The 27,042-nt window shown below is 41.4% G+C and overlaps 1 protein-coding gene across 5 annotated transcripts in view; it reads left to right on the top strand.

The window, feature by feature from the left end:
* The window catches only part of LOC122561732 (SHC-transforming protein 3-like), a 238,672-nt gene that overhangs the window by 88,544 nt on the left and 123,086 nt on the right, over window positions 1–27,042 (top strand). For all 5 annotated transcript variants that reach the window (XM_043713837.1, XM_043713847.1, XM_043713828.1 and 2 more), the window contains one exon: window positions 21,036–21,106. In XM_043713837.1, the coding sequence (XP_043569772.1) occupies window positions 21,036–21,106 (71 nt within the window). The remainder of the gene's footprint in view (window positions 1–21,035; window positions 21,107–27,042) is intronic.

The following is a 27,042-nucleotide window of genomic DNA, read 5'->3' as shown; positions in this document are numbered from 1 at the left end:
CTAAATGGAGTCAAGTTAGGTAAAGGGGCAGTACAAAGAGATCTGGGTGTTCCTGTATACCAGTCAATGAAGGCAAGCATGCAAGTACAGCAGGTAGTGAAGAAAGCTAATAGCATGCTGGCCTTCATAACAAGAGAGATTGAGTATAGAAGCAAAGAGGTTCTTCTGCAGCTGTACAGGGCCCTGGTGAGACTGCACCTGGAATATTGTGTGCAGTTCTGGTCTCCAAATTTGAGGAAAGACATTCTGGCTAGATCTGATTTAACCTGGTGTGGTGACTTCTCCCATTAGCAACTCTGCTAGAGCTATCCCTGTAATTGCATGAGGGGTGGTCCTATAATCAAGTAGGAACTGGGGCAGTTTGGTATCTAACAAAGCCATAGGCTGTTTTTTACACCTGTCTTCAAAGTTTGGTCTGCTCTTTCTGGCAGACCATTGGATGTTGGATAGTATGGAGCTGTCCTGATTTGTTTAATATCATTCGACTTTAGAAAATACCTGAATTCCCTGTTGGTAAATGATGGCCCGTTGTCTATGAGCAACACTTCCAGGAGTCTGTGTATTACAAAAGATGCATGTATTTTTCTATCATCCCTGTGTTTGACAAATGAACTCTATGAATTTCCAGCCACTGTGAGTGGGTGTCCACAAGGATGAGGAATATTAAGCCCATGAAAGGACCTGTGTTGTCGATACGTAACTGGGTCCGGGGCCTACCTGGCCATTCCCAGGGATGTAGGCAGCTGCTGATGGTAATTTTTGTCCCTGTTGGCACACTGGGCCTTCCCCATCAGTTGAGAAGAATGGACCTATATTCTCTGGACATTAAAGCATGAAAGGTGCTCTCATTGAAATGCATAACATTCTTAGAGCACTTGACATTGCAGATGCAGAAAATTGTATGCCCTTGCAGGGAGATTGAGAATCTGGGGGTCATTACTCAGACAGCATGTTGACCATTTTAGACTGAGATGACAAGAAATGTCTTCACTCAGAGGCTTGTGAATCTTTGGAATTCTCCAACCCAGAAGGTTGTGAATGCTCTGTTATTGCAGAAATTCAAGGCAAGATCATAGGTTCTTGGGCACTAGAGGAATCAAGAGATATGGGGACACTGTGGATAAATGAAGTTGATGTAACGGTTCAGTCATGGTATTAAATGATGATGCAGGTTTGAGGCAAGAATGAGTTTGTAAACCTGTCAAATCATTCTGTTTTGAATCTCATTTGTCAGAGTTAATGTAGACATTAAATGATCATGGAAATAATCATCACCAGGATAAGAGCTTTCGGCCTCAATTCCTCCCCCCACTCCCCCACCGCTTCAGGTTATCATCCTGGAAGACTTCAGTTAAATGGTTAAAACCAGAGACACTTTCAGTCTGTAAGGGAGAATAAAAATGTATGTAAACTAACTGTATGAGTACCATGTGCCTAGTACAACTCCAGCCTCAGCATGTGTACTAAATCATGCACTTTATTAAATGTTTCTAAGATTTTTGCAAGTGTAAACAGTAAATGATTTGAAACCCTACCATTGATTAAAATAAGATGCATTTATCATGACCTTATGAAAGGATTACACAACACCAGGTTATAGTCCAACAGGTTTATTTGTAAGTACTAGCTTTTGGAGCGCTGCTCCTTCATCAAGTGGCTGTTGAGTATAAGATCGTAAGACACAGAATTTATAGCAAAAGTTTACAGTGTGATGTAACTGAAATTGTATGTTGATAAAAAACCTGGATTGTTTGTTAAGTCTTTCATCTTTTAAAATGAACAAATTTGTTTCAGTTCTTTCATATGTAAATCACAGAACTTTTTAAAAGTTACATTCTCAAGTGACCTTTAACAATTGGTGTCATGTTAGCCCAGATAATGCATTGAAGGTGTGAGCTGCCCTGTGTGAGACTGTCTGTGCCACAATCGTCAGACTGATTCTAATCTAAAAAATGGATTTACATAATCTTACATGGATTCATGCTGTCTTTGAGCAAAATAAAATAATGAAGGAGCAAATAAACCTGTTGGACTATAACCTGGTGTTATGTGATTTTTAACTTTGTACACCCCAGTCCAACATCAGCAGCTCCAAATTATGAAAGGATAGTCATTTTACAGTGTCATTGTAAATCCTACCAGTTTTGAATTTACAAAGGCATTTGAACTTTATTATATCCAGATCTTTTTCACAGTACATAAAAGGTCACAGACCACTCATATATAAGGGGCATGCAATGATGGATTAATCATAGTTCATATAAAGTCATTAAAAATCTTTCTTATACTTTCAAAGTACAAAGCATTTCCAAGTAAGTACAGAAAGTTAGGTAGACCAATGCACAAATAAGATTGATTTGCTTTTTCTAATATATATAATTGGCAGTACAGAACTTAAAGATAGACAGATCAAACACTCATCAGGACTAGGACAGGTGACTGCACCCATGCATGTATGGGCTACTCAAGACACACAAAAGCAATGTTTCTTTACATCCAATGATTTTGTATAACACGGAATGGCCAACTGGTTGTGTAAGCCATTGTAGCCAGTTTTAAAATTGGTTTTCCATATGCAATGTAAAGATTACTTCCCTGAAGACTGCCATATTGAGAGTGATAGGAATGCTCTTTGGACATTGCTAGCTTATTTACCAAATATTTACCTGGAAGCCACATAGTTTGCACTATGTCACTATATTGTTGCAATCTTGATGTGCCACAAGTGTTAGGATCTGTGATCATTGAACTAGTAAAGTTAATGACTCATGCAGTTGAGTTCAGTTTCAATAACACCACTTATGCCCAAGATTGAATGGAAACCCATCCATGTGCAAGTCTTGCGAACATTTTTGTTGGTTAGTACGAGAAGGGCATCTTTGATGAATGAGAATTAACCACTTACTTCTTGCATACCTCTGATAAATAGGCAACATCTGCTCACCATGTAACCTTAACACGGAGATTGGAACCATCCTGTGTGACAAATAGCTGTTCCGCTCAAGTCATTACTTGCTATATATTGCAAATCCTAATGAAAGTGAAGGCAAGTGGTGAGGCTAACAGTCTGCAGAGGAATATTGCCAGGTGGAGTGATTGGGCAAAAACTGGCAGATGGAATATAATGAGTGAAAATGTGAGGTTATGTACTTTGGCAGAGGAATGGAATATTCTGTAAATGAGAAAAGACTGCAGAGTGCTGTGGCACAGAAGAGATTTAGAAGTCCTTGTGCATGAATCACAAAATGTTAACATTCAATAGGTCATAGGGAAGGCAGATGGAATAGTGGCCATTATTTCAAAGGGAATGATATATAAAAATTGGGGACATCTTCTAAAACTACTTAAGAGATTAGTTAGATCACACCTGAAATTCTGTGAACTGTTTTGGTCCCCTTACCTATGGAAAGTTTTACTGACATCGGGGTCAGTCCAGCGTAGATTCATTATGTTGATCCTGGGTGTGGAAAGAGTTTCATATGAGGAGCAGTTGAGTTGGTTGGATTTCTACTCATTGGAGACAAAAATAGAAATTGCTGATAAAGTCTAGCGGTTCTGGCAGCATCTGTGGAGACAAATCAGAGTTAGCGTAAGTTTGCAGATGACACCAAAATTGGAAGTGTAGTGGACAGTGAAGAAGGTACCTCAGAGTCCAACAAGGTCTTGATCAAAGGGCCAATGAGCCAGTGGGTGGCAGGTAGAGTTTAATTTAGATAAATGTGAGGCGCTGCATTTTGGAAAGGAAAATCAGGGCAGGAGGTATACACTTAATGGTAATGTCCTGGGGAGTGTTGCTGAACAAAGAGACCTTGGAGTGCAGCTTCATAGTTCCGTAAAAGTGGAGTTCCAGGCAGATAGGATAGTGAAGAAGGCATTTAGTATGCTTTCTTTTATTGGTCAGAATATTGAGTACAGGAGTTGGGAGGTCATGTTGCGGCTGTAGAGGACATTGGAATATATGAAGGATGTTGCGAAACTTGAAAGGGTTCAGAAAAGACTTACAAGAATGTTGCAAGGGTTGAAGGGTTTCAGCTATAGGGAGAGGCTGAATAGGGTGGGGCTGTTTTCCCTGGAGTGTCAGAGACTGACAGGTGACCTTATAGAGGTTTATAAAATCATGAGGGGCATGGCTAGGGTAAATAGATAAGGTATTTTCCCTGGGGTGAGAGAGTTCAGAAATAGAGGACACAGGTTTAAGGTGAGAGGGGAAAAATTTAAAAGGGACTTAAGGGGCAACTTTTTCTCACAGAGGGTGGTGAGTGTATGGAATGAGCTGCCAGAGGAACTGGTGGAGGCTTGAACAATTATAACATTTAAAAGGTATCTGGATGGGTATATAAAGAGATAGGTTTAGCTGGATATGGGCCAAGTACTGGCAAATGGGACTGAATTAATTTAGGATATCTGGTCAGCATGGACGAGTTGGACCGAAGTGTCTGTTTCCATGCTGTACATCTCTATGATGCTATGACCCTTCCTTAGAACTTAGGAATTGAATTGGAGGCAGCATGCTGAGATTCAGAGAAGAAAACAATTGTAAAGGAGTCTTTCATTGACAGCAGCATCCTGGCTTCTATAGGGGAGAATAGACTACAGAACACCCTCAATTATCCGAATGACACGGGCGGGGAAGTATTTTGTTCGGATAATCGCATGTTCAGATAACTGATCTAATAGCCATCCAGAGCAAGTGTGAGACCAGGTTGCCATTCCCCTGATGGCCGGTGATGTCGTGTGTTCCCCTTTATACAGGCATGCAATGGTCCCGGATCTGGCTTCTCCGGCTTGGTAAGTTCTCTTATTTAAGCTTTTATTTAATATGTAGCTATTATGTTACAACAGAGGATCTTGTTTCAAGTAGAGTATCATACTTCAAATGATACAATGTAAGATGGAGCAGGAGATTTTTACACCCTCAGGTCTCAGGCTTTGTCGTTGTCACAGTTTACCCAAGCATTGGACCTTGAGATCTTGTTTGGATAATCCAAAATTTGGATACTCGAGGTTCAGATAACACTGTACTACATCTGGCATTTTGACCCCTTATGCTGGGGTCTGGGGGGTGGAGCTTTAAAGCTGGAGGATGAAGATGTTGAGGAGAGAGTAAACAGAATGGGAAGGTGTATATTTGGCATTCACCAAGAGTAAGAAGTGGAGCCTGAGAATCACTGTTGAGGAGCGACTGCTGTTTCCTTCCATTGTGCTTTCAACAACAAGTACCAGCACACCCAGTGCGAGCAGGGTGTTATTTTATGTGAGGGATGAGGCTTCAATTTTGAGTGATGTGAGATTCTTACATATAAAAATCTTATTGGCAGGAAAGAGACCTTCAATCTGGAATCAAAGTATGAGCAGCATGTGAAAGATGTGACCAATAAAGGGCAACAGCATAATGTGTGGGTTTCCTCCGGGTGCTCCGGTTTCCTCCCACAGTCCAAAAATATGCGGGTTAGGTGAATTGGCCATGCTAAATTGTCCATAGAGTTAGGTGCAGGGGTAAATGTAGGGGAATGGGTCTGGGTGGGTTGCGCTTCGATGCGTCGGTGTGGATTTGTTGGGCCGAAGGGCTTGTTTCCACACTGTAAGTAATCTAATCTAATAATACAGACACCCATACAGTATGGCTGAAATATACTTGTGAGCATTAAATGCAATGTATAATTTAGGAACAAACCGACTGTGTGGATTCCAAACTTAGCCCAAGAGCTCTAGATCACAACATGCAGCAGCAGGATTCAATCCCGCTCGTGGCTATGATACACAATCAATATACTGTGGTTTGGGAAGATCCATCCCAGTTGTCCAAGTAGGAATTACCTTCAAAGGTTTCATTTCCTGCACATGATAGAGAAGCTACTCAGTTCACACCTTGGATCATAGAACATTGTGAAGTGCTAAATAGGGTTAGGTCCAGCCCCTTTGCTGTTGTAGTTGCAGCTAGAATATCTGTCAGCCTGGATACTACATTCAAATCATAGAGAGAGACTTGGACCGATAATGTTCTTTCACATGTTGCTCACACATTGCTTCTAGATTGAAGGTCTCTTTCCTGCCAATGAAATTTTTACATGTAAGGCATTATGAGTGCTAACAAAACATATTTACAGTTTAAGATGATCAGTGGCAGCTGAAAATAAATGAAATATGTTATATCAATACAAAAACAAAAGGTTGGTGATGCTGGAAAATTAGAGTAAAAATAGAAAGTGGTAGAAATACTCAGCATGTAAGGCACTGCAGAGGAAGAAACAAGTTTTAACAAATGGATGTCAAACTGAAATGTTGGACAGAATGTTGCCTTAACAGACCTGTACATGGAGGTGTGTCAGAACCTGTTTGCCACTGAAACAAATGGATCTTTAACCTGACCATAGCAATGCCATCTTACATTTGATTTCCTGGTCAATCATAGACACTCAGTGGAATGACACATGAAATCTAATAAGGGAAGGATTTTTGCTGAATATAACTTTGACAAAGCTCAGAATAGCTGAACTGTAGAATGCTTTTTGATACTTCAATGTGTACAGAATGGACAGGAAACTTAGAAGGTGGCTCACAGTCTTTTAATTCTTATCCATATGCTCACCTACACTCAGTTGTCTGGACAGCTGATTTCGAATATAGATTGATGCCAACATGAGTTAAATTTCTGGACCAGCTGAAGTTACCATGAAAAGCTCTCCTTCTTAACCAAAAAACCAAAGAGCTTGGATGCTGGAGTTCAGAAACAAAATGAAACATTCCTGGAAAAACACAGCAGGTCTGGCAGCATCTGTGGAGAGAAAGCAGAGTTATCATTTCAGGCCCAGTGACTCTTCTTCAGAATGGTTCCAGCATATTCTTATTTTATGTCATATAAATGTTTTCTATTAAAAAGAATCACTTAATTTCCACCAAACTATCTAGCTCATTTGCTAACGATTGCAAAAATTCCCCTCTATTGGGTAAAGCCACTGCAATATTCTAAGGTGAGAAACTATGATGCATTGGAGCTGCTATTTTGAGTGAGCATTGTAACACCAAAAGGACATCTATAGCACTTGTGTGAATTTGTCAGGAAAACTTGTGACAGATACCACATTGATGAAGGCAGTAGCATACATATGCAGTGAATATTGGCGGGAAGCTTTCTTCATGAGTCATCATGTTCAGCCACATACAAAACTGATTTGAAACCAGTGATCTCACTTCTCACTTCAGTGTTTCAGTAATAATCTTTCTTACCTTTGCGTATCCATTCAAGAGGTGTAGCCCGAATATTGTTCTGTGAAGTGTTTGTCGGCTGCTAATAGCTTAGTTGCTGGTTGATCACTTCTGATGTTTACTTCAACTACAGAAATATTTGGTGTGTTCTGTAGTTGTTCAAAATTAGTAATATTTAGAAGGAATGGTATGGCAGGTTCTGAAGGACATGTTGAATTTGAGGTTTCTGCAGAAACCTATTGCTCCTACTCATATTGATACATGATAGGGACAGTTAGTCGATAGCATGCAGAATAGAACAAGATGCTGGAAGAGTTGGAGAAGGGCTCTCAGCAGGACATCTCACGTGCCCAGGGAGCAATCCTCCTGCCTGCATATCAGTGATCAGTGCATAAATTGGAGAAAATAAATTTACAAAGAGAGAGAGGGAAGATTCTGACTGGTCTGACAGGCTCAAAATTGGATAAATCTCCAGGGCTGGGTGAAAATCAGGTTGTTGAGTGAGACAAAGGAGAAATCGCACGTTCTTGCAAAAATTTTTAATTCCTGTCTGACCACATGGGAGATGTCAGAGGACTGAAGGACAGCCACTGTAGTACTGTTATTCAAGAAGAGAGTAAGGGATAAATGAGGAAACTGCAGTTCGGATAGTCTAACCTTGGAGGCGGGGAAACTATTGGAAGCAATTCTGAAGGACATGATTAATCCCTGCTTTTCAGGATGTCGATTAATTAAGAACAATCAACATGGTTTTGTTAAGGAGAAGTCATGTCTGACTAACTTAAATTACTTTTTTGAAGACATAGCCACATGTGTAATTGATGGCAGTGCTTTTAACGTAATCTACTTGGGCTTCATCAAGGCATTTGATAAGGTCCAGAATGCAAGACTGATAACAAATGTAAGAGCCCATAGGATCCAAGAAATTTGGCAAATTGGATTCACAATTGGTTGAGTGGCAAGAAGTAGAGGGTGATGGTTGATTGATGCTTTTCTGTCTGTGTCCACTGGGGTGCCACAGGGTGTATCAGTGTTGGAGTCCTTGCTGTTTGTTGTTTCTATAAATGAGTTAGACTTGAATGTAGGAGGGTTTATCAATAAGTTCACAGACACTGCAGAATTTGGTGGGGTGAAAAATAATAGGATGGTATTAAATGACAAGACAACAGGCTGGTCAGAGTGGCTGATTAGTGGCAAATAGAATACAATCTGGTGAGATGTGAGGTGATGCACTTGGGCAGGACAAACAGGATAAGGGAATACATGAAGAACAGCAGGTCATTGGGAAGCACTGAGGATCAGAGGTAACTTGGTGAGCATGTACACCAGTCCCTTAAGGTATCAGGACAGGTGGATATAATGGTTAAAAAGGCATTTGGTATAGTTGCCTTTATTCATCCAGGCATGGAGGTTATGTTGGAACTGTATAAAACGTTGATTAAACAACAGCTACACTGTTGATTGCTGTCCTGAAATCCACATGATAGGAGGGATGTGATGTGATAGCAGGACAGATTGCGAAGACATTGTCTGGGCTGGAGTGTTTCAGTTCTGAAGAGAGATCAGACACATTCGGATTGTTTGTCTTGGTACAGAGGAGATTGAGAGGGTGCAATATTGAATTGTATAAATGAATATGGAGCATATATAATGTAGATAGGAAGAAACTTTTCCTGTTCATGGAAGAGTCAGTAACCAGGGAGCATGGGTAAAGGGCAGAGATTTAGAGGAGAAATGAGAAAAAACATTTTCATTTACAGTTAGTAACAATTTGGAACTCACTGCCTGTAAAGGTGGTCAAGGCAGAAACCCTCATAAAATTTAGGAAGCATTTAGGTATGTACTTTAGATATGCCCAAGGCATATAAGGCCAAGTGCTGGACAATGGGATTAGAATAGTTAGGTGGCTGTTTTTGACTGGCGCAGACACGAGGGATCGAAAGGTCTTTTTTGTGATAGATCTCGATAATTCTGACGTAAATAAACAGTGCATAAATATAAATAAACAGTGCATAACTGCTTGTACTTCACAACTTTGCAAGTGGATAAAGGTCAAACAGTGGATGTAGTGTATTTGGATTTCAGTAAGGCATTTGATAATGTTCCCCATGGTAAGCTCGTTCAGAAAGTTAGGAGGTATGGGATACAGAGAAATCTGGCTGTCTGGATACAGAATTCTGGATTAGTGGTGCTGGAAGAGCACAGCAGTTCAGGCAGCATCCAAGGAGCTTCGAAATCGACGTTTCGGGCAAAAGCCCTTCATCAGGAATAAAGGCAGTGAGCCTGAAGCGTGGAGAGATAAGCTCGAGGAGGGTGGGAGTGGGGAGAATGTAGCATAGAGTACAATGGGTGAGTGGGGGAGGGGATGAACTCCTTTAGGGCCTTGGATAGAGGTGCGGGAGGAGGTGTGGGCGCAGGTTTTACAGTTCCTGCGGTGGCAGGGGAAAGTGCCAGGATGGGAGGGTGGGTTGTAGGGGGGCGTGGACCTGACCAGGTAGTCACGGGGGGAACGGTCTTTGCGGAAGGCGGAGAGGGGTGGGGAGGGAAATATATCCCTGGTGGTGGGGTCTGTTTGGAGGCGGAGAGGGGTGGGGAGGGAAATATATCCCTGGTGGTGGGGTCTGTTTGGAGGCGGAGAGGGGTGGGGAGGGAAATATATCCCTGGTGGTGGGGTCTGTTTGGAGGCGGAGAGGGGTGGGGAGGGAAATATATCCCTGGTGGTGGGGTCTGTTTGGAGGCGGAGAGGGGTGGGGAGGGAAATATATCCCTGGTGGTGGGGTCTGTTTGGAGGCGGAGAGGGGTGGGGAGGGAAATATATCCCTGGTGGTGGGGTCTGTTTGGAGGTGGCGGATGATTTGGTTTATGCAAAGGTTGGTAGGGTGGAAGGTGAGCACCAGGGGCGTTCTGTCCTTGTAACGGTTGGAGGGGTGGGGTCTGAGGATGGAGGTGCGGGATGTAGACGAGATACGTTGGAGGGCATCTTTAACTACGTGGGAAGGGAAATTGCAGTCTCTAAAGAAGGAGGCCATCTGGTGTGTTCTGTGGTGGAACTGGTCCTCCTGGGAGCAGATCCGGCGGAGGCGGAGGAATTGGGAATACGGGATGGCATTTTTGCAAGAGGTAGGGTGGGAAGAGATGCTGCCTGAACTGCTGTGCTCTTCCACCACCAATAATCCAGAATCTGATTTCCAGCATCTGGATACAGAATTGGTTGGCCGAATGAAGACAGTGAGTGGTAGTGGATGGGAAGTGTTCCGCTTGGAGGTCGGTGACCAATGGTCATAAATAGAGTAGATAGCCAGAGATCTTTCCCCAGGGCAGAAATGGCTGTCATGAAGGGTCATAATTTTCAAGTGATTGGAAGAAGGGATAGGGGAGATGTCAGAGGTGGGTGCGTGGAATGCACTGCCAGCAGTGGTAGTAGAGTCAGAGACATTAGGGACATTTAAGCGACTGTTGGACAAGCACATGGATGACAGTAAATTGATGGCTGTGTAGGTTAGGTTGATCTTAGATTAAGATTAAGATAAATATTTGGTGCAACATCATGGGGCAGAGGGCCTGCACTGTGCTGAGTTGTTCTATGTTCTATTTCATCCACTGATATTTGCCACATGCTGAAGCCACAACCACAAATCAAAGTAAGATAAGGTTGACATTGCCAGTGGCTATTAAGGTACTTGTGGCTTTTTCTGACAGCATCTTATAATTTGCTATTTAGTGTTGCATCAGAGAGGTCACTGAAGTTCTGTCTATTCAGTGACGACAAATTACATTTCATTTTACCTTGCAACAGAGAAACAGCCAGACCAAACATAATGTCTTTGTAAGAATTGCAGATTTCCCTATTAGTACACTTTATTGCATTTATGTCAGTGCAAAAGTTGCGTTACAGGGTAATTAGGATTAATAAGAAGTGTGTGCTTATACCATCTGCAGGTAGGGACATGCTGGATTGTGATGAATTAAGAGCTGAAAATGTGTTGCTGGAAAAGCACAGCAGGTCAGGCAGCATCCAGGGAACAGGAGAATCGACGTTTCGGGCATAAGCCCTTCTTCAGGAACAGGGAACAGGAGAATCGACGTTTCGGGCATAAGCCCTTCTTCAGGAATGTGATGAATTAATCAGAGCCTGAGGCTACTGCTGCAATTGACAGGATATGGCATTAGAAGATGTTTTACTTGGTTTTGACCACTCATGCAGAATCATTGAATTATTTGCTGCACCATGTCAAGGTGCCACTGGGGTTGACTCCTTTAACCATTGGCTGTTTGCTTCCACTGCTTCCTGAGTCTATATCTCCATCTGAGGTCTCCACTATGGCACCCAAAAATTTGGCACGGTGATCTCTCTGATATTATGTCATTAATCACAGGGCAGCAAGGTGGCTCAGTGGTTAGCACTGCTGCCTCACAGGGCCAGGCATCTGAGTTCAATTCCTGCCTTGGGTGACTGTCTGTGTGGAATTTCCACATTCTCCCCATGTCTGTATGGGTTTCCTCCCACTAAAAATGTGCATTTTAGGTGGATTGGCCATGCTAAATTGCCCGAAGTGTCCAGGGATATGTAGGTAGATGGATTAGCATCTGGATGGGATGCTCTGAGGGCTGGTGTGGACCTGATGGGCTGAATGAACTTCTTCTACAGTTTCTACCCCACTTTTGTTAAAGTACTGAATGGACTCTCAAACTCTTAACATTCGCCTGTACCTGTGTTTTTGTTTTTGCCATTGTTTACCTATTATTTACTATCTATTCTACTTAACTCTATGATCTGCCTGTATTGCTCGCAAGACACAGCTTTCACTGTGCCTCGGTACACGTGACAATAAATTCAATTCAATTCCACACTGTAGAAATCCTATGATTCTATCAGTATTTCCCAGATCAGACATACTTCCTCCATGACTGCTAACACCTGTACTATCACAATGTACCTTCCCTTTAAGTGGTGCAGGCTAGCTTTAATTGCTGTCAGATAATTGAGTTAAACCCCAGTAATTACTTCTCTGTGCCTGTAAAAACACAGCTGCAGCTCTGAATTAAACCAACAATGAATGAGCGAATTCTGAATGCTGCAGAGACCAGGATATTTGTTCTTCCAAACAATGTCAGTTTCTTTAAGAAGAAAATGGTAGAAGGATAAATTTTACAAATTTGTTCTTTCAGTCCAACGTGCTCCTGTCAAGGCTGTATATCAGGAATTTTCAATTATTCAATTTTAATTTGTAAAAGTAAATTATTTATCTCACATTTTTATGCCAGATTTGCTGGCACATACTATGAATAAAAACGGTTAACATAGAAACATAGAAAATGGGTGCAGGATTAGGGCATTTGGCCCTTCAAGCCTGCGCCACTATTCAATATGATCATGGCTGGTCATGCAATCTCAGTATCCCAGTCCTGCTTTCTCTCCAAACCCCTTGATTCCTTTAGCCACAAGGGCCATATCCAGTTCTCTCTTGAATATATCTAATGAACCTGCCCCAACAGCTTTCTGTGGTAGAGAAGTCCACAGGTTCACACGTTGACAATATCCTAAAAAATATCAATTTATCCAAATTCAAACTGAACATTAGTGACTCAACTACTGACCTGTGCTTTTGCCACTTCTATTCCAATAACTAACCATTTCCAATAACTGGATACTGGTCACCATAAGACCAGAAGATGTAGGAGCAGTATTAGACATTTGGCCCATCCAGTCTGCTCCAATATTTCCACATGGCTGATATCTTTTTCAACCCCATTGACCTGCTTTCTCCCTGTAACTCTTGATTCCCTTACTAATCAAGAACCTATTTATCTCTGTTTTAAATATACTTAATGATTTGACCTCCACAGATTCACCACCCTCTGTTCGAAGAAATTCCTCCTTATTTCATCTCGAAAGGGTCTTCCCTTAGCTTTGAGGCTATGCCCTTGGATCCTCGTGACCCTTGCTAGTGGAAACATTTTTGCCATGTTTACTCTATCCAGGCTTCTCAATATCCTGTAAGTTTCAATGAGATTGCCCTCATCCTTCTAAAGTCCATTGAATATAGATGCAGAGTCCTCAACCATTCCTCATTTGAAAAGCCCTTCATACTCCTCTAAGGCTAGCACATCTTTCGTTAGATACGTGGCGAAAATTTCTCACAATATGCCAATGCAGTCTGATGAGAGCCTTGTACAGCCTCAAAAGTATATCTATGCTATCGTGTTGTAGACCTCTTGAAATGAATGCAAACATTGCATTTGCCTTCCTAACACTCAACTGAACCTGCATGCTAATGTTAAGAGAATCCTGAACTTGGTTCCTTTGTCCTTCAGATTTCTGAAGCCTCTCCCCATTTAGAATATTGTGTACACTTATATTTTTCCTGCTAAAGTGCATCATCTCACACTTTCACACATTGTATTCCATCTGTCTCTTCTATGTTCACTCTCCATGTCCTTTTGCAGCCTTCCATGTTCTTCAATGTTACCTGTCTCCCAACCTATCATTGTGTCATTGCAAACTTAGCAACAATGCCCTCAATTCCTTCATCTAGATTGTTAGTGTACAAAATGAATAGTTGTGTTCCCCAGTACTGACTCATGCAGAATTCCACTAGTCATTGTGGCTGCCATCCTGAAAAAGATCCCTTCATCCCCTTTTGCTGCCTCTGCCAGTCAGGCAATCCTCTATCCATGCCAGTACCTTACCACTAACACAATGGGCTTTAGCTTATTTAGCATCATGTCCACTGACTCTCCTTTGTCTAACTTGCTCATTACTTTCTTAAAGAATTCTCACAGCTTTGTCTGGCATAAGCTTCACTTGACGAAGCTGTGCTGACTCAGCCCTATTTCAACATCCTCTTAAAAGTACTCTGCAATCTCATCTTTAATGATGGACTCTAAAATCCTGTCAACTATCGAGGTCAGGCTATCCGGCCTATAACTTCCTGTCTTTTGCCTCCCTCCCTTCATGAACAGGGATATTATGGTAGCCTTTTTTGAGTTTTTAGGGATCCTCCCTGACTCCAGCGATCCCTGAAAGCTTACCATCCATGCCTCCACAATATCCTCAGCTATTTCCTTCAGAACTCTGGTTGTAATCCATCTGATGAGTTATGCACCTTCAGACCTTCATATTTTCCAGCATCATCTGCTTAGTGATGGCCACTACACTCACCTCTGCTCCCTGATTCTGTTGAAGTTCTGATATGGTACTGGTGTCTTCCAGTATGAAGACTGATGCAAAGAGCTTGTTCATTCCCTCTGATATTTCTTTGTTTCATATTACTACTTCTCCAGCCTCATTTTTGAGCTATCCAACGTTGTTTCTTGTCTCTCTCGTGCCCCTTCATATATCTAAAAATTTAGAGTAATTTTCTTTTATGTTACCTTCTCCTCTCTTATTGCTTTTTTTTTAGTTATCTTCTGTTGTTTTTTAAAGGCTTCCCAAACCTTTGGCTTCCCACTAGTCATTACCACATTGTCTGCATTCTATTTTGCTTTTATGCTGTCCCTGACTTCTAATTCAAAAGGTGTGGTGCTAGAAAAGCACAGCCAGTCAGGCAGCATCCAAGAAGCAAGAGAGTTGACGTTTCGAGTGTAAGCTCTTCACCAGGAATGTGGGGAGGGTGCCCCAAAGGGGCTGAAAGATAAATGAGAATGGGGTGGTGCTGGGGGGGAGGTAGCTGGGAATGCAATAGGTAGATGAAGGTGGGAGGTGATGGTGATAGGTTGGAGTGGAGGGTAGAGCAGATAGTTGGAAAGGAAAATGGACAAGTAGGACAGTTCAAGAGGACGGCATCAAGTGGGAGGGTTGGGTCTTGACAAGGTGGGGGGAGGGAAAATGAGGAAACTGGTGAAGTCAACATTGATTCTGTGTGGTTAGAGGGTCATAAGTTGGAAGATGAGGTGTTCTTCCTCCAGTCGTGGGGTGACTAGGATTTGACAGTGGAGGAGGCCCAGGATTTGCATGTCCTTGGCAGAGTGGGAGGGGTAGTTGAAGTGTTCGACCACAGGGCGGAGGGAGTTGTTTAGTGTGTGTGACCTGTAGATATTCTCTGAAAGGTTCAGCAAGTTGGCATCCTGTCTCCCCAATGTAGAGGAGACCACATCGAGAGCAATGGACACAGTGGATGAGGTGTTTGGAGGTGCAGGAAATTCTCTGTTAGATGTGGAAGGATCCCTTGGGGCCTTGGATGGAGGTGAGGGGGGGTGGTGTGGGTGCAGGTTTTACACTCTTGTGGTGGCAAGGGAAGGTGCTGGGATTGGAGGGTGGTTTGGTGGGGTGCGTGGACTGAACAAGGGAGTCGCAGAGGGAATGGTTTCTGTGGAATGTTGAAAGGGGTGGGGAGGGAAATATATCTCTGGTTGTCGGGTCTGACTGTAAGTGGCGGAAATGATGAAGGATGATGCATCGTATCCGGAGGTTGATGGAGTGAAAGGTGTGGATCGGGGGGTTCTGTCCTTGTTGCGTTTGCAGGGGTAAGGTTCAAGGGCAGAGGTGCCAGAAGTGGAGGGGAAATTGCAGTCCTTGAAGTAGAGGGCCACCTGGAATGTTCTGGAGTGGAATTGCTCCGCCTGTGATAAATGCGGCAGAGGCGGAGGAATTGGGAGTAAGATATAGTGTTTTTACAGGAGGGGGGTAGGAGGAGGTGTAGTCCAGGTAGCTGTGGGAGTCGGTGGGTTTGAAGTAGATGTCCGTGTCGAATACGTTGCCGGAAATGGAGAGGTCCAGGAAGGACAGGGTGGTGTCCAAGATGGTCCAGATGAACTTGAGGTTGGGGTGAAAGTTGTTCATGAAATTGATGAACTGTTCAACCTCCTCGTGGGAGCACGAGATGGCACCAATACAATCATCAATGTCGCAGAGGAAAAGATGGGGAATGGTGCCGGTGTAACGGTGGAAGATGGACTGTTCCATGTACCCAATGAAGAGACAGGCATAGCTGGGGCCCATATGGGTGCCCATGGCTACCCCTTTGGTCTGAAGGAAGTGGTAGGATTCAAAGGAGAAATTGTTGAGGGTGAGGACCAGTTCAGCCAATTGAGTGAGTGTGTCGGTGGAAGGGTACTGGTTGGGTCAGCAGGAAAGGAAGAAATGGAAGGCTTGGAGTCCTTTGCCATGGTGGATGAACGTGTACAGGGACTGGATGTCCATGGTGAAGATAAAGCATTGGGGCAAGGGGAGCAAAGGCCATGGATGAGGTGAAGGGCATGGGTGGTGTCCCAAATATATGTGGTAAATTCCTGGACCAAAGGGGACAGCACAGTGTCAATGTATGCAGTTCAGTGGGGCAGGAGCAGGCGGGAGACAATGGGTCGACCAGGGCAGTCAGGTTTGTGAATTTGGGTAAGAGGTAGAATAGGGAGGTGCATGATTCCTGGACTATGAGGTTGAAGGCTGTGGATGAGAGGTCCCCTGAGATAATGAGGTTGTGGATGGTCTGGGAGATGAAACAACCTCACTTCCCATCACCAAACTGTGTGCCAGCACCTGACTTCTTACGCCTTCCATGGTCACCTCATCCTCCCCTTAGCATGTTTCTTCTATCTTGGGATGAAGTTCTGCAGTGCCTCCCAAAATACCCTGAAACTCCTGCCATTGCCACTCCACCATCTTCCCTGCTAAGCTCTCCTTTTAGTCAACTCTGGGCAGCTGTTCCCTCATGTTTTTGAAGTTAGCTTTACTCAATGTTACATCTAATTCAAACTTCTCCCTCTCAAATTGCAGAGTGAATTCTATCATATTATGGTCACTGACTCCTAGGAGTTCCTTCACCTTAAGTTGCATTGTTTTGGAACTTTGGAAAAGAAGAGATCAGAACAACAGCTTTTTAATAAAGGAGGAAGAGAGACAAAGCAGAGGCCAAGTGGGAGGTGAATAATGAGCAGTAAACCTGAACAGCTATCTCACAGAGCAGTGAACCTGCACAACTGATCACCTCTGCTGTTAAGTAACAAGTATTCTGGACATTGGAGTTCATGCTAATAAAAGTAAGCAGTGAAATTTGCAGCTGACCTTGGAGAAACCTGTGTGTGGGAGCTCACAGCACGGGAGCAGCTAAGTGGTTTTTAAAAAGTGTAATCTTACTGTTTTTTTTGTAAATCTATAATAGTGAGTAGACTGGGGTTTTCTTTTGATTATATGCTTTATTGAGATCTGCCTCTTGATTAAACTTAAAAAAATATATAAAAGATAACTACTAAGTTATCCTGGAGCAGTGTTTTTGGAGCAGTAAGACTGTGCTATAAGCACACTTGCATTGGAAGCTAAAATGTGTAAGTTAAGACGTCTTAAAAGCTTTGTGTATGCTTTTGTGCCTTTTTGCTGTATGCTGTAACTGAGCTGTAAGTTGCAAATAAAGGTCACCAGGAATCCATCCCGCAACTCTGACTCTCATTAAATAATATGAGATCTAACCGCAGCCTTCAACATATCATCAATGATGAGGGACATCTTGCCTAGATCATCCCTATGCTTTCAAACAACTGCCAAACTTGAAACAGACCATCGTTCACAGCAAACTACCCAGCCTTCAGGGCAACACAATCACAACACCACATAACCCTGCCATGGCAGCCTCTGCACGACATGAAAGATCTTCGACGTGGCTACTATCATCACATGTGAGAACACCATCCACCACTTGCATGGCAAGTACTCATGACTTGGCCAATGTTGTCTACCTCGTACACTGCAGGAAGGGATGCTCCGAGGCATGGTATATTGGTGAAGCCATGCAGATATTACGGCAATGGATGAATGGACACCACACAACAATCACCAGACAGGCATGTTCCCTCCTAGTCGGGGAACACTTCAGCAGTTAAGGACATTCAGCCTCCGATCTTTGAGTAAGTGTCCTCCAAGGTGGCCTTTGAGATGCACAACAATGCAGAATCACTGAGCAGAAACTGATAGCCAAGTTCTGTACCCATGAAGACTGCCTCAACCATGATCTTGGATTCATGTGTCATACTACATGGAACCCCACCATACTGTTCTGTATCTTTACTGTTATGTTTTGACACCATCACTTTGATAACTTATGATCTCTCCACATTAATTAGTTTGTGCAGTTTTGGATTACCTGGACCCTTAGCATATGACTCTTATACCTAACATGTTATTCCAGCCATTTGGTTTGTCTCCAGCACCACTTTATTTTGAGTTTTTTGTAATTATCTCTATGTTATAGGTCATTTCTCTGTTTGCTATTCAGCTGTTGACACTTTACTCACACCGTCTGATACTTTTGATCACTGACAGAGACTTTTTATTCAGCCTGTCGACAATCCACTCAGACCACTTATACAATCTTTTGATCTCTCTGCCTATACATTCTGTGCCTGTATGTTTTTCTTCACTTACCTGACAAAGGAGCAGTGCTCCAAAAGCTTATGATTTCAAATAAACCTGTTGGACCTGGTGTCATGTGACTTCTGACTTTATCCACCACAGTCCAACATCGGCACCTCCACATCATGATTAGGGATAGTCAGCATAGCTTTGTGTGGGAAACTGTGCCTCACTAACTTACTTGAGTTTCTTGAAGAAGTAACAAAGAGGATTAATGAAGGCAGAGCTGTGGACGTGACCGGCATGGATTTCAGCAAGGTGTTCAACAAGGTAGACTGATTAGCAAGGTTAGATCACATGGGTTACAGGGAGAACTAGCCATGTGGATACAAAACTGGCTGAAAGGTAGGATGCAGAGGGTGGTGGTAGAGGGTTGCTTTTCAGACTGGTGGCTTGTAACTAGCGATGTGACACGAGGATCGTTGCTGGGTCTACTGCTCTTCACCATTTATATAAATGATTTGGATGTGGACATAGGAAGTATGCTTGGTAAGTTTTCAGATGACACCAAAATTGCTGGCATAGTGGACAGTGAAGAAGGTTACCTCAGAGTACAACAGAACCTTAATCTGATGGGCTGAAAAGTGGCAGATGGAGTTTAATTAACTGTGAGGTACTGCATTTTGGAAAGGCAAATCAGGACAGGACTTATACATTTAATGGTAAAGTCCTGAGGGAGTGTGGCTGAACAAAGAGATCTTGGAGTGCAGGTTCATTGTTCCTTGAAAGTAGAGTCATAGAGGCGATCAGCACAGAAAATGACACTTCAGTCCAACTCATCCATGCTGACCAGACATCCTAAATTAATCTAGTCCCATTTGCTAGCACTTGGCCCATATCCCTCTAAACCCTTCCAATTCATTTACCCCTCCTGATGCCTTTTAAATGTTGTAATTGTACCAGTCTCCACCACTTTCTCTGGCAGTTCATTGCACACACACACCACCTTCTGCGTAGAAAAGTTGATCCTAAGGTCCCTTTTCAATCTCTCCCGTCTTACCTTAAATCCATGCCCTCTAGTTCTGGACTCCACCACCCCAGGGAAAAGACCTTGTCTATTCACTCTGTCCATGCCCCTCATGATTTTATAAATCTCTATAAGGTCACCCCTCAGCCTGCAACACTCCAGGGAAAATAGCCCCAGCCTATTCAGCCTCCCCCTATAACTTAAACCCTCCAACCCTGGCAACATCCTTGTAAATCCTTTCTGAACCCTTTCAAGTTTCACAACAATGTTCCGATAGCAGAGAGACCAGAATTGCACACGATGTTCCAAAAGTGGCCTAACCAGGATCGTGAAGAAGGCATTTGGTATGCTTACCTTTATTGGTCAGTGCATTATCTGTTGGAGTTGAGAGTTCCTATTGAAGCTGTACAAGACATTGGTTGGCCACTAACTAGATTAATTAACTAATGAATTAATCCACTGGGATTAAATTAATTTGGTGTGGATGAGTTGGATCAAAGGGTCTATTTCCAAGCTGTTCAATTCTATGACTGTAAGTGTAATCAAGTAGTTTCATTCTCTCTTCTCTTTCAACAGCAGTTAATAGTTCTTCTGGTTATTCCATACAGTGATATGATGAGTATATTTGTGAAATTCCTTTGATTTATTATCTGTTGTGAAATTGTACACAGTTGGCAGTCGGTAGTCATGATAAGTGACAGTATTTAACTTTTAACTCAAGTTTAAGACATTTTTATCTGTTTAACTATTTTTACACTAATATAACTTGTTTTCTGGACATATAGCACATAATTATTTTGTTTTTGAAAGCGTTCGAAAAATGTAGCCTGGAAAACCCGCAGAAGTCTGATATTGATTATTATGACTCCCATGTACACAATATGATAGCAAATTGAGATTTTTGAAACTGTCAAGTGTTTGCTGAAATTCATGGGATGGAGAGAGTGCCATTAGTGCTTTAGGGGTATATCCATTATTCACCATAGCAATATCCTATGAATGAATAAAGAAAAGGAAAACTGCCTCGGCTAAAGACTACAAACATCGTGGCTAGTCCATCGGTTTGCTGGGAAGTATCGTTTTCAAGTCAAGCAACTGTTAGAAAATAAATCTGGGTGTCTCAGACTGCTGTTCGAAGGAGGATAGCTTCAAGCCACATAAAATAATTTTGGTCTGTTATTTGAGGTTCCCAGGTCTCAAAACCTTTTTTTAAAATTTATATTCAGCATTTGTATATGTAAAGTTCCAGTTGTGACTAAATAGAGACAGAAAATACTGGAAGTCTCAGCAAAACAGGAAACATTTGTTGAAAGAAAATCAATTTTATTGTTTTGGTGGGATAATCCTTTACAAGATGCTTTTACATGTTGGAAGAAATGATTTTTTAAAAAAAATTAACATTTCAGTGTCTGATGGAGCGACATTATTGATATTCCAGACTAAGCTAACATGTATGGAAAATAACCAAAAATATTTATTGAAAGCCATGTAACTCAAACATTTTCATTTTTTTTCCAGTACTTGGGCTGTATAGAGGTTTTACGATCTATGCGTTCCCTTGATTTTAACACAAGGACACAGATTACAAGGTAAGGTGCCTATTTTCAAATATATTACACTGAATCATTTCCATTATAATGCTTTAAATTTTGATCCTGGTCACTTTAATATGAAGTATTTATTGTGCAGCTAGCTAAAATCATGCTGGAATCTAGGTGAACTGTACACATACTAAATGAATGTTATGCCAATCTTTTAGACAGCTCACTGATTTTGCAATTACTTCACAGAGAACGTCTGATTCCTTTTACAATACACTGCTTAAAATGAGACATGATTAAGTGTTTGTGAAAGAGTATATGATTTAACAGTAATTTATTGTTTCAGCTATGATCTTGACAACATTAAATTTACAGGACAGGGAAGCTGCTTCTCTGTCAGAAGGGAGGAAGCTAAACTGCTGGAAATTCAGGATTTCTTTTTGGTTTTAACTGAAAGTGATCACATGTACTCTGCTGGAAGGCAGGTCATTGAGTCAGCATAGTCTTTCCATATCTCTCTAACTTGTAGCATTCTTTTCATTTGCCAGTAATGTCATTCAATTTTCTAGCCATCCAACATTGATATCCTTTCTTTCCTCTTTCACTTTTTTCCTCAAATTTTCCCTCCATACATCTTTTATAAGTCTGCTTACATTTGAAGATTTACCCTTTCAAGATTGTGCCTTTTCCTAAACATTTCAAAACGTTCATTACCCATTCACTCTTGCCAGAGCTACATAATTTATATTTTTTCTATTGAGTAGATCCTCTCTGTTATCATCCAACAACACATTTCAAAACTACTTAGCAAGATGGTTTGCTGTTTGCATAAAGTTCATGTCTCACATCCATATAAACATATGTGCCAAGTCAAGCTCTTTACAAATAACTTTTTCAGTTGTACATTCAGCTACCTAATTAACAACAAGTTTCTGCTTACTAAATGTGGCCTTTCCTATTAATATCATTTTTATTATTTCTTAGTTGAATTTGCAGATATTCTTGAATACTTGAATTCTTACATTTTTTTATTTATTTATCTTCTTTGAATATGTGAATGTTTCTTTATTATTTTAAGATATGGACCATGTTGGATTTTGTCAATTTTATCTTTCATGCCAAAGTTCGTGAATTCTATTATGAATCTACTTAACAGTTCTTCTAACCTATTTCTTGTGCTCTTTACAAGTGCTTTGTGATGTGCAAATCTAACTGATTTTATCAGTCGCCCCATCCACCCTTCCAATCTTAACACTAAATGCATGTCTTCAAATGCTTTTTTTGATTATTGCTTCTACATAGACATTAAAGATGACAGATGATAAACAACATCCTTGTTGAACTAAAATAGAAAGTGCTGTAGAATTTCATGGTTTGAAAAAGTGTTCAGGTTTTGAGTCCAATAGGATCTTTCTTTCTTCAGGACCCATCGTTGAATTCTTCCAATGTCTGAGTTTGGAATAATATTGCTATTGTCACTGATGCAGTTTTTTCCTTGTACAAGTTTCTTTATCATGATGTATCTCTCCAGTCTTTTCCGATGTATCTCTCCAGTATTTTCCAATGTCTTTCAGTACTGTCAAAAGCTTAAAACAGTTAACCCAATGAAATGCTTTTCTCCAAATTTACAAAACAAATTTAACACCTGTTCAAATTCTAAAATATGTTCACTTACTAATCTTGTCATGTTAATTGCTTCTCTTATCCCTCTTCCTACCATAAATCCAAACTGGTCAACTGCATAATTCTGTGCCTTCCCACCTACACTCTACTATAGCTCTCAATGCAATCTTCAGGTAATCAAATTAAGTGTATAGAAGTTAGAATATCAGCATGCCTTTGGCTTCCTTCTTTGGATGCTCTTATTTTCTGCATGAGGCCCTCTGACCATTTTCCTGTTAAGTAAATATCTTTGCACTGATTAGTAAACATTGATGTATACTTGTATTAATAATGATCACCTTAATTAATAGTGATCACCCACTGAAAATGCAGAAGAATATTGCCCTAAATTATTTGACAGTGGGTGATTGAATAAAGTAAATGTTTCTCATGACCATTAAGAAAATTGATGAGAAAATTGAGAGTTTTCTCTTCAGATTTCTTAAGCTTTCTGATCTCCCCAAAACTGAGTTAAATCTTCCCAAAAAACTGGATGAATTAACCATCAATGTGAGTTAGAACACAGAACCTTACATCACAGGACGGGCTCTTCAGCCCTCCAAACCTGCGCAGATCCAAATCCTCAATCTAAACCTGCTGCCTATTTTCTAAGGATCTGTATCCCCTTCTCCCTGACGATTCATGTATCTGTCTAGATATATCTTAAATGACACTATCGTTGTGAGTGTACAACTCAGATCTTATACTTTCATTATAAATTCCTTGGCTTTTCATCCATACAGGAAGTGTGAATAAAGAAGTAGAATAATGATTATTCAAAGGAAGAAGCCAAGCATGGTGATATTCTAATTTCCATACAACTTATTTTATTACCTGTACATTGAAAATTGTGTTGAGAGCTATAGTAAAGAATATGGCTGAGAAGGCACAGAGTTATGTAGGAGATAACCAGTTTGGAGTTGAGAAAGGAAGAGGAATATGAGAAGCAATTGGCATAATAAAATTAATAACACAGTGTAGTTTAGAATTTAGACAGAAAATATATGTTATTTTGCAGATTTTGAAAGAGTATTTGTTTGCATTGATTGTATTAAGCCCCTCCCTGCAGTGGGGAGTGTTAGCATTGAAATTGCAATGATTATTAGCAATCACTCAGAGCTCTTCCTTGTTTCTTTCTCGTCTGATCAATCTAGCATTTTTGGTAGACATCTGCTTCAGGCTTTAGTGTACAATATGATGACCGATGCAGAAATGAAGTTTCAATGAAGTACCGATAGAGATTTCAACTGAGAAAAGTGGCCAAAATATGGAAAGAAAATGTTCCTTGTGGAAAACACTTGAGTTAATAGCCTTGTCAACTTACTTACGCTGTGCAGCAAGTGAGGAAAAAATTGCTTACATAGTTCTGCTGTGATACTTGCACTTACCTCAAAGCAAGGGAGTTGGGAGAAGAGGGAATAGGGTGAAAGAGCATTCCTACTGTGTGGCTAGCAGGATGTTCTTAATTGATCCTCAATGACAAATCATGAAGGTTGCATTATGGGGTGTTGTCTGCTTCTTGGGAGTTAAGAAAAGTCTGTGTTATAGAATCGTAGAATTCCTAGAGAGCTGAAGCAGGCCATTCAGCCCATTGAGTCTACACTGACTCTCTGAAGAGCATCCCATACAGACCCACCCCTATACATTATCCCCCTAACTCTGCATTTCCCATAACTAATCCACCCAGCCTGCATATATCTGGACACTATGGGCAATTTACCATGGCCAATCCACACCTAACCTGCACATCTTTGGACTGTGGGAGGAAACCAGAACACTTGGAAGAAACCCACGCAGACGTGGGGAGAATGTACAATCTCCACCCGAATCGAATGCAGGTCTCTGGCACTGTGAGGCATCAATGCTAACCACTGAACCACTGTATTGCCCCTTGTAACAATGTTACCCCCCCAAAAATTTATAAGGTACAAATTATGTACTTGTGAGGGGACAATAAGGCACAAATATTATCTCTGAGACAACATCTGTAAGAAGATGGTGAGAGGTGTTGGATAGGAAATGGGAGAGATTTAAAAATTGATTTTTATTCCCTTGGCAAGGCTGCTAACTGTCTGCGGGGTGGGAAAGTCTGGAGTACAAGGAAAGGCCAAGTTGATAGCTGATAATTTTTGTCAGTAGGTGAAATGGATGGTGATCAGTGTTGAAGTGGGCACAGGGTTGTTATGTGGGTTATGAGTGGCAGCTGATCACATGGGGTGATTTGGGGAAGCAGATGGGAACACCTACACTGGGTTGGACGTGCAGACAGGCTGTGAAGGGGTTGGATTTACTGGGTTGTTTGCTGAGCTTGGAGGAAACATCTCTATTCATTCTAATCTACAAGGCTGTGAGGTCATCCATGTGACATCTGACTGAGTGTGACATCAAAAAGTGCAATCAAGCCTGAAGTCATTGGGATCCAGGGCAAATTCTTCAATAATTGCAGTCATACCTAATATAAAGAAAGATTGCTATGGTTGTTGGAAGTTAATCATTTTAGTTATCTCTGCAGGAGTTATTCAGGGCCGTGTCCTGTGCCTAATCATCCACAACTGTTTCATCAATGACCTTCCCTCTACCATAAGGTCAGAAATGGGTTGTTTGCTGATGATTGCGCAATGATCACCAGTATTCATGACTCCTCAGACATTGTAGCTGTCTGTGCAGCAAAACCTGGACATGTAAACTTGGACTGATAAGTGGAAAATAACATCCATTCCATACAAATACCAGGCAATGACCATCTGTGACAAAATTGAATCTAACCATTTTCCCTGGGCATTCAATGACATTACTATCACTGAATCCCCAACTGTAAACATCCTAGTGTTGGGGCGGGTTACCATTGTATGACAATTGAACTGAATTGGATCAACCTTACAAAATCCTGTGGCTACAAGAGTGGGTCAGAGATTGGAAATCCTGCAGTGACTAATTTGCCACCTGAATCCTCAATGCTTGTTCACCATATACAAGATCCAGGTCAGGTGTGTGATAAAACATTTTCCACCTGCTTGGAGGCCTGGAGTTCCAACACGATTTAAGATGATCGATAGATCTGATACAAAGCAGCCTGTAGATTGGCATTCTATCCACTACCTTGAATATTCACTTCCTATACTGGCAGCAGTATATACCATCTGCAACTCATCATAGCTCTTTTGACAATACCTTGCAAATCCATGACCTTCACCATGTAGAAGGACAAAACCAGTATTGACATGGAACACAACCTCCTGGTAGCTCTCTCCAATCCACTTAACATTCTGACTTTGGACTACATCTCTGTTCCTTGACTGTCACTGGGCCAAATTTCTGGAACTCCTTTCCTAAAAGCACTATGGGTGACTGCAGTGGTTCACGAGGATGGTTAATGACCACCTTCACAAGGATAGGTCAGATTAGACAATACCTGCGAGCCTAGCCACATGTTGTGAATCAATAAATTTAACAAAACCTTGTTCACTTTCTTTCATGTGTTGGATGTTCAGAGACTCAGTTAGCTGTGGTTCAGAAAAGAATCTCTGATAGAATTAAGGCATTTAGCCTTATTAAGATACTCAAATGATTAACCTGCCTTCTAGAATAGATTGGTTATATGCTGGGCCCTTGTCCCTATTCCATTGTCACTAGAAATTGACCACTTGATTCCTTTTTGAGATTGTTAGCTTTTTAATCTCCCTCCCTAAGCAAACCCACACCTTTTGGGGGGGATTTAAGTTGCCATTTCTGTTTCCAGAAGTGTGTTAACTGTCAATTATTATGAACTTACACAATAGACCTAACATCATCTAGATTGAACTCCATCTGCGATTTTTCAGCCCATTAATCCATTTGATCAAAAACTTTTTGACTGTCCACTATGCCACCAATTTTGATGTCATCTGCAGACTTATGAATGATGCCTGCTATATTCTCATGTGAATCATTTATATAAATGACCAACAAAAGAGGACCCAGAACAATCCCTGTGGAATACTGCTGGTGGCAGGCCTCCAGTCTGAAAAACAACCCCAATCCTCAAAATGTTTTACCTTGTTTTCACATTTTTGACTTTAGGTCCAAAAAGGGATTCATTTGAACACCTCTGTTGTGGGCTAGATATAGTACTGAAAGTGGTTTAGATAGACGTGGATACAAGTTAGGATTTTAACAGTGGTTTGACATTGCAGTGCCATGTTTGGCCTCAAGGTTCCAATTAAACTCTTTTCTTAATCCTGCACAACTGAACACATATTTTTCCGCAGCAGGAAGGATCCCTGACAGTGTTATTTAAAGGGACTATCAATCACTTTCTACTTAGTTGCTGATTAATTTTTGCA

This window comes from Chiloscyllium plagiosum, chromosome 2, assembly GCF_004010195.1.
Source record: "Chiloscyllium plagiosum isolate BGI_BamShark_2017 chromosome 2, ASM401019v2, whole genome shotgun sequence".
Taxonomy (NCBI): Eukaryota; Metazoa; Chordata; class Chondrichthyes; order Orectolobiformes; family Hemiscylliidae; genus Chiloscyllium; species Chiloscyllium plagiosum.
Note: the sequence above shows the minus strand (reverse complement) of the source record. Positions and strands in the feature narration are given on the sequence as shown.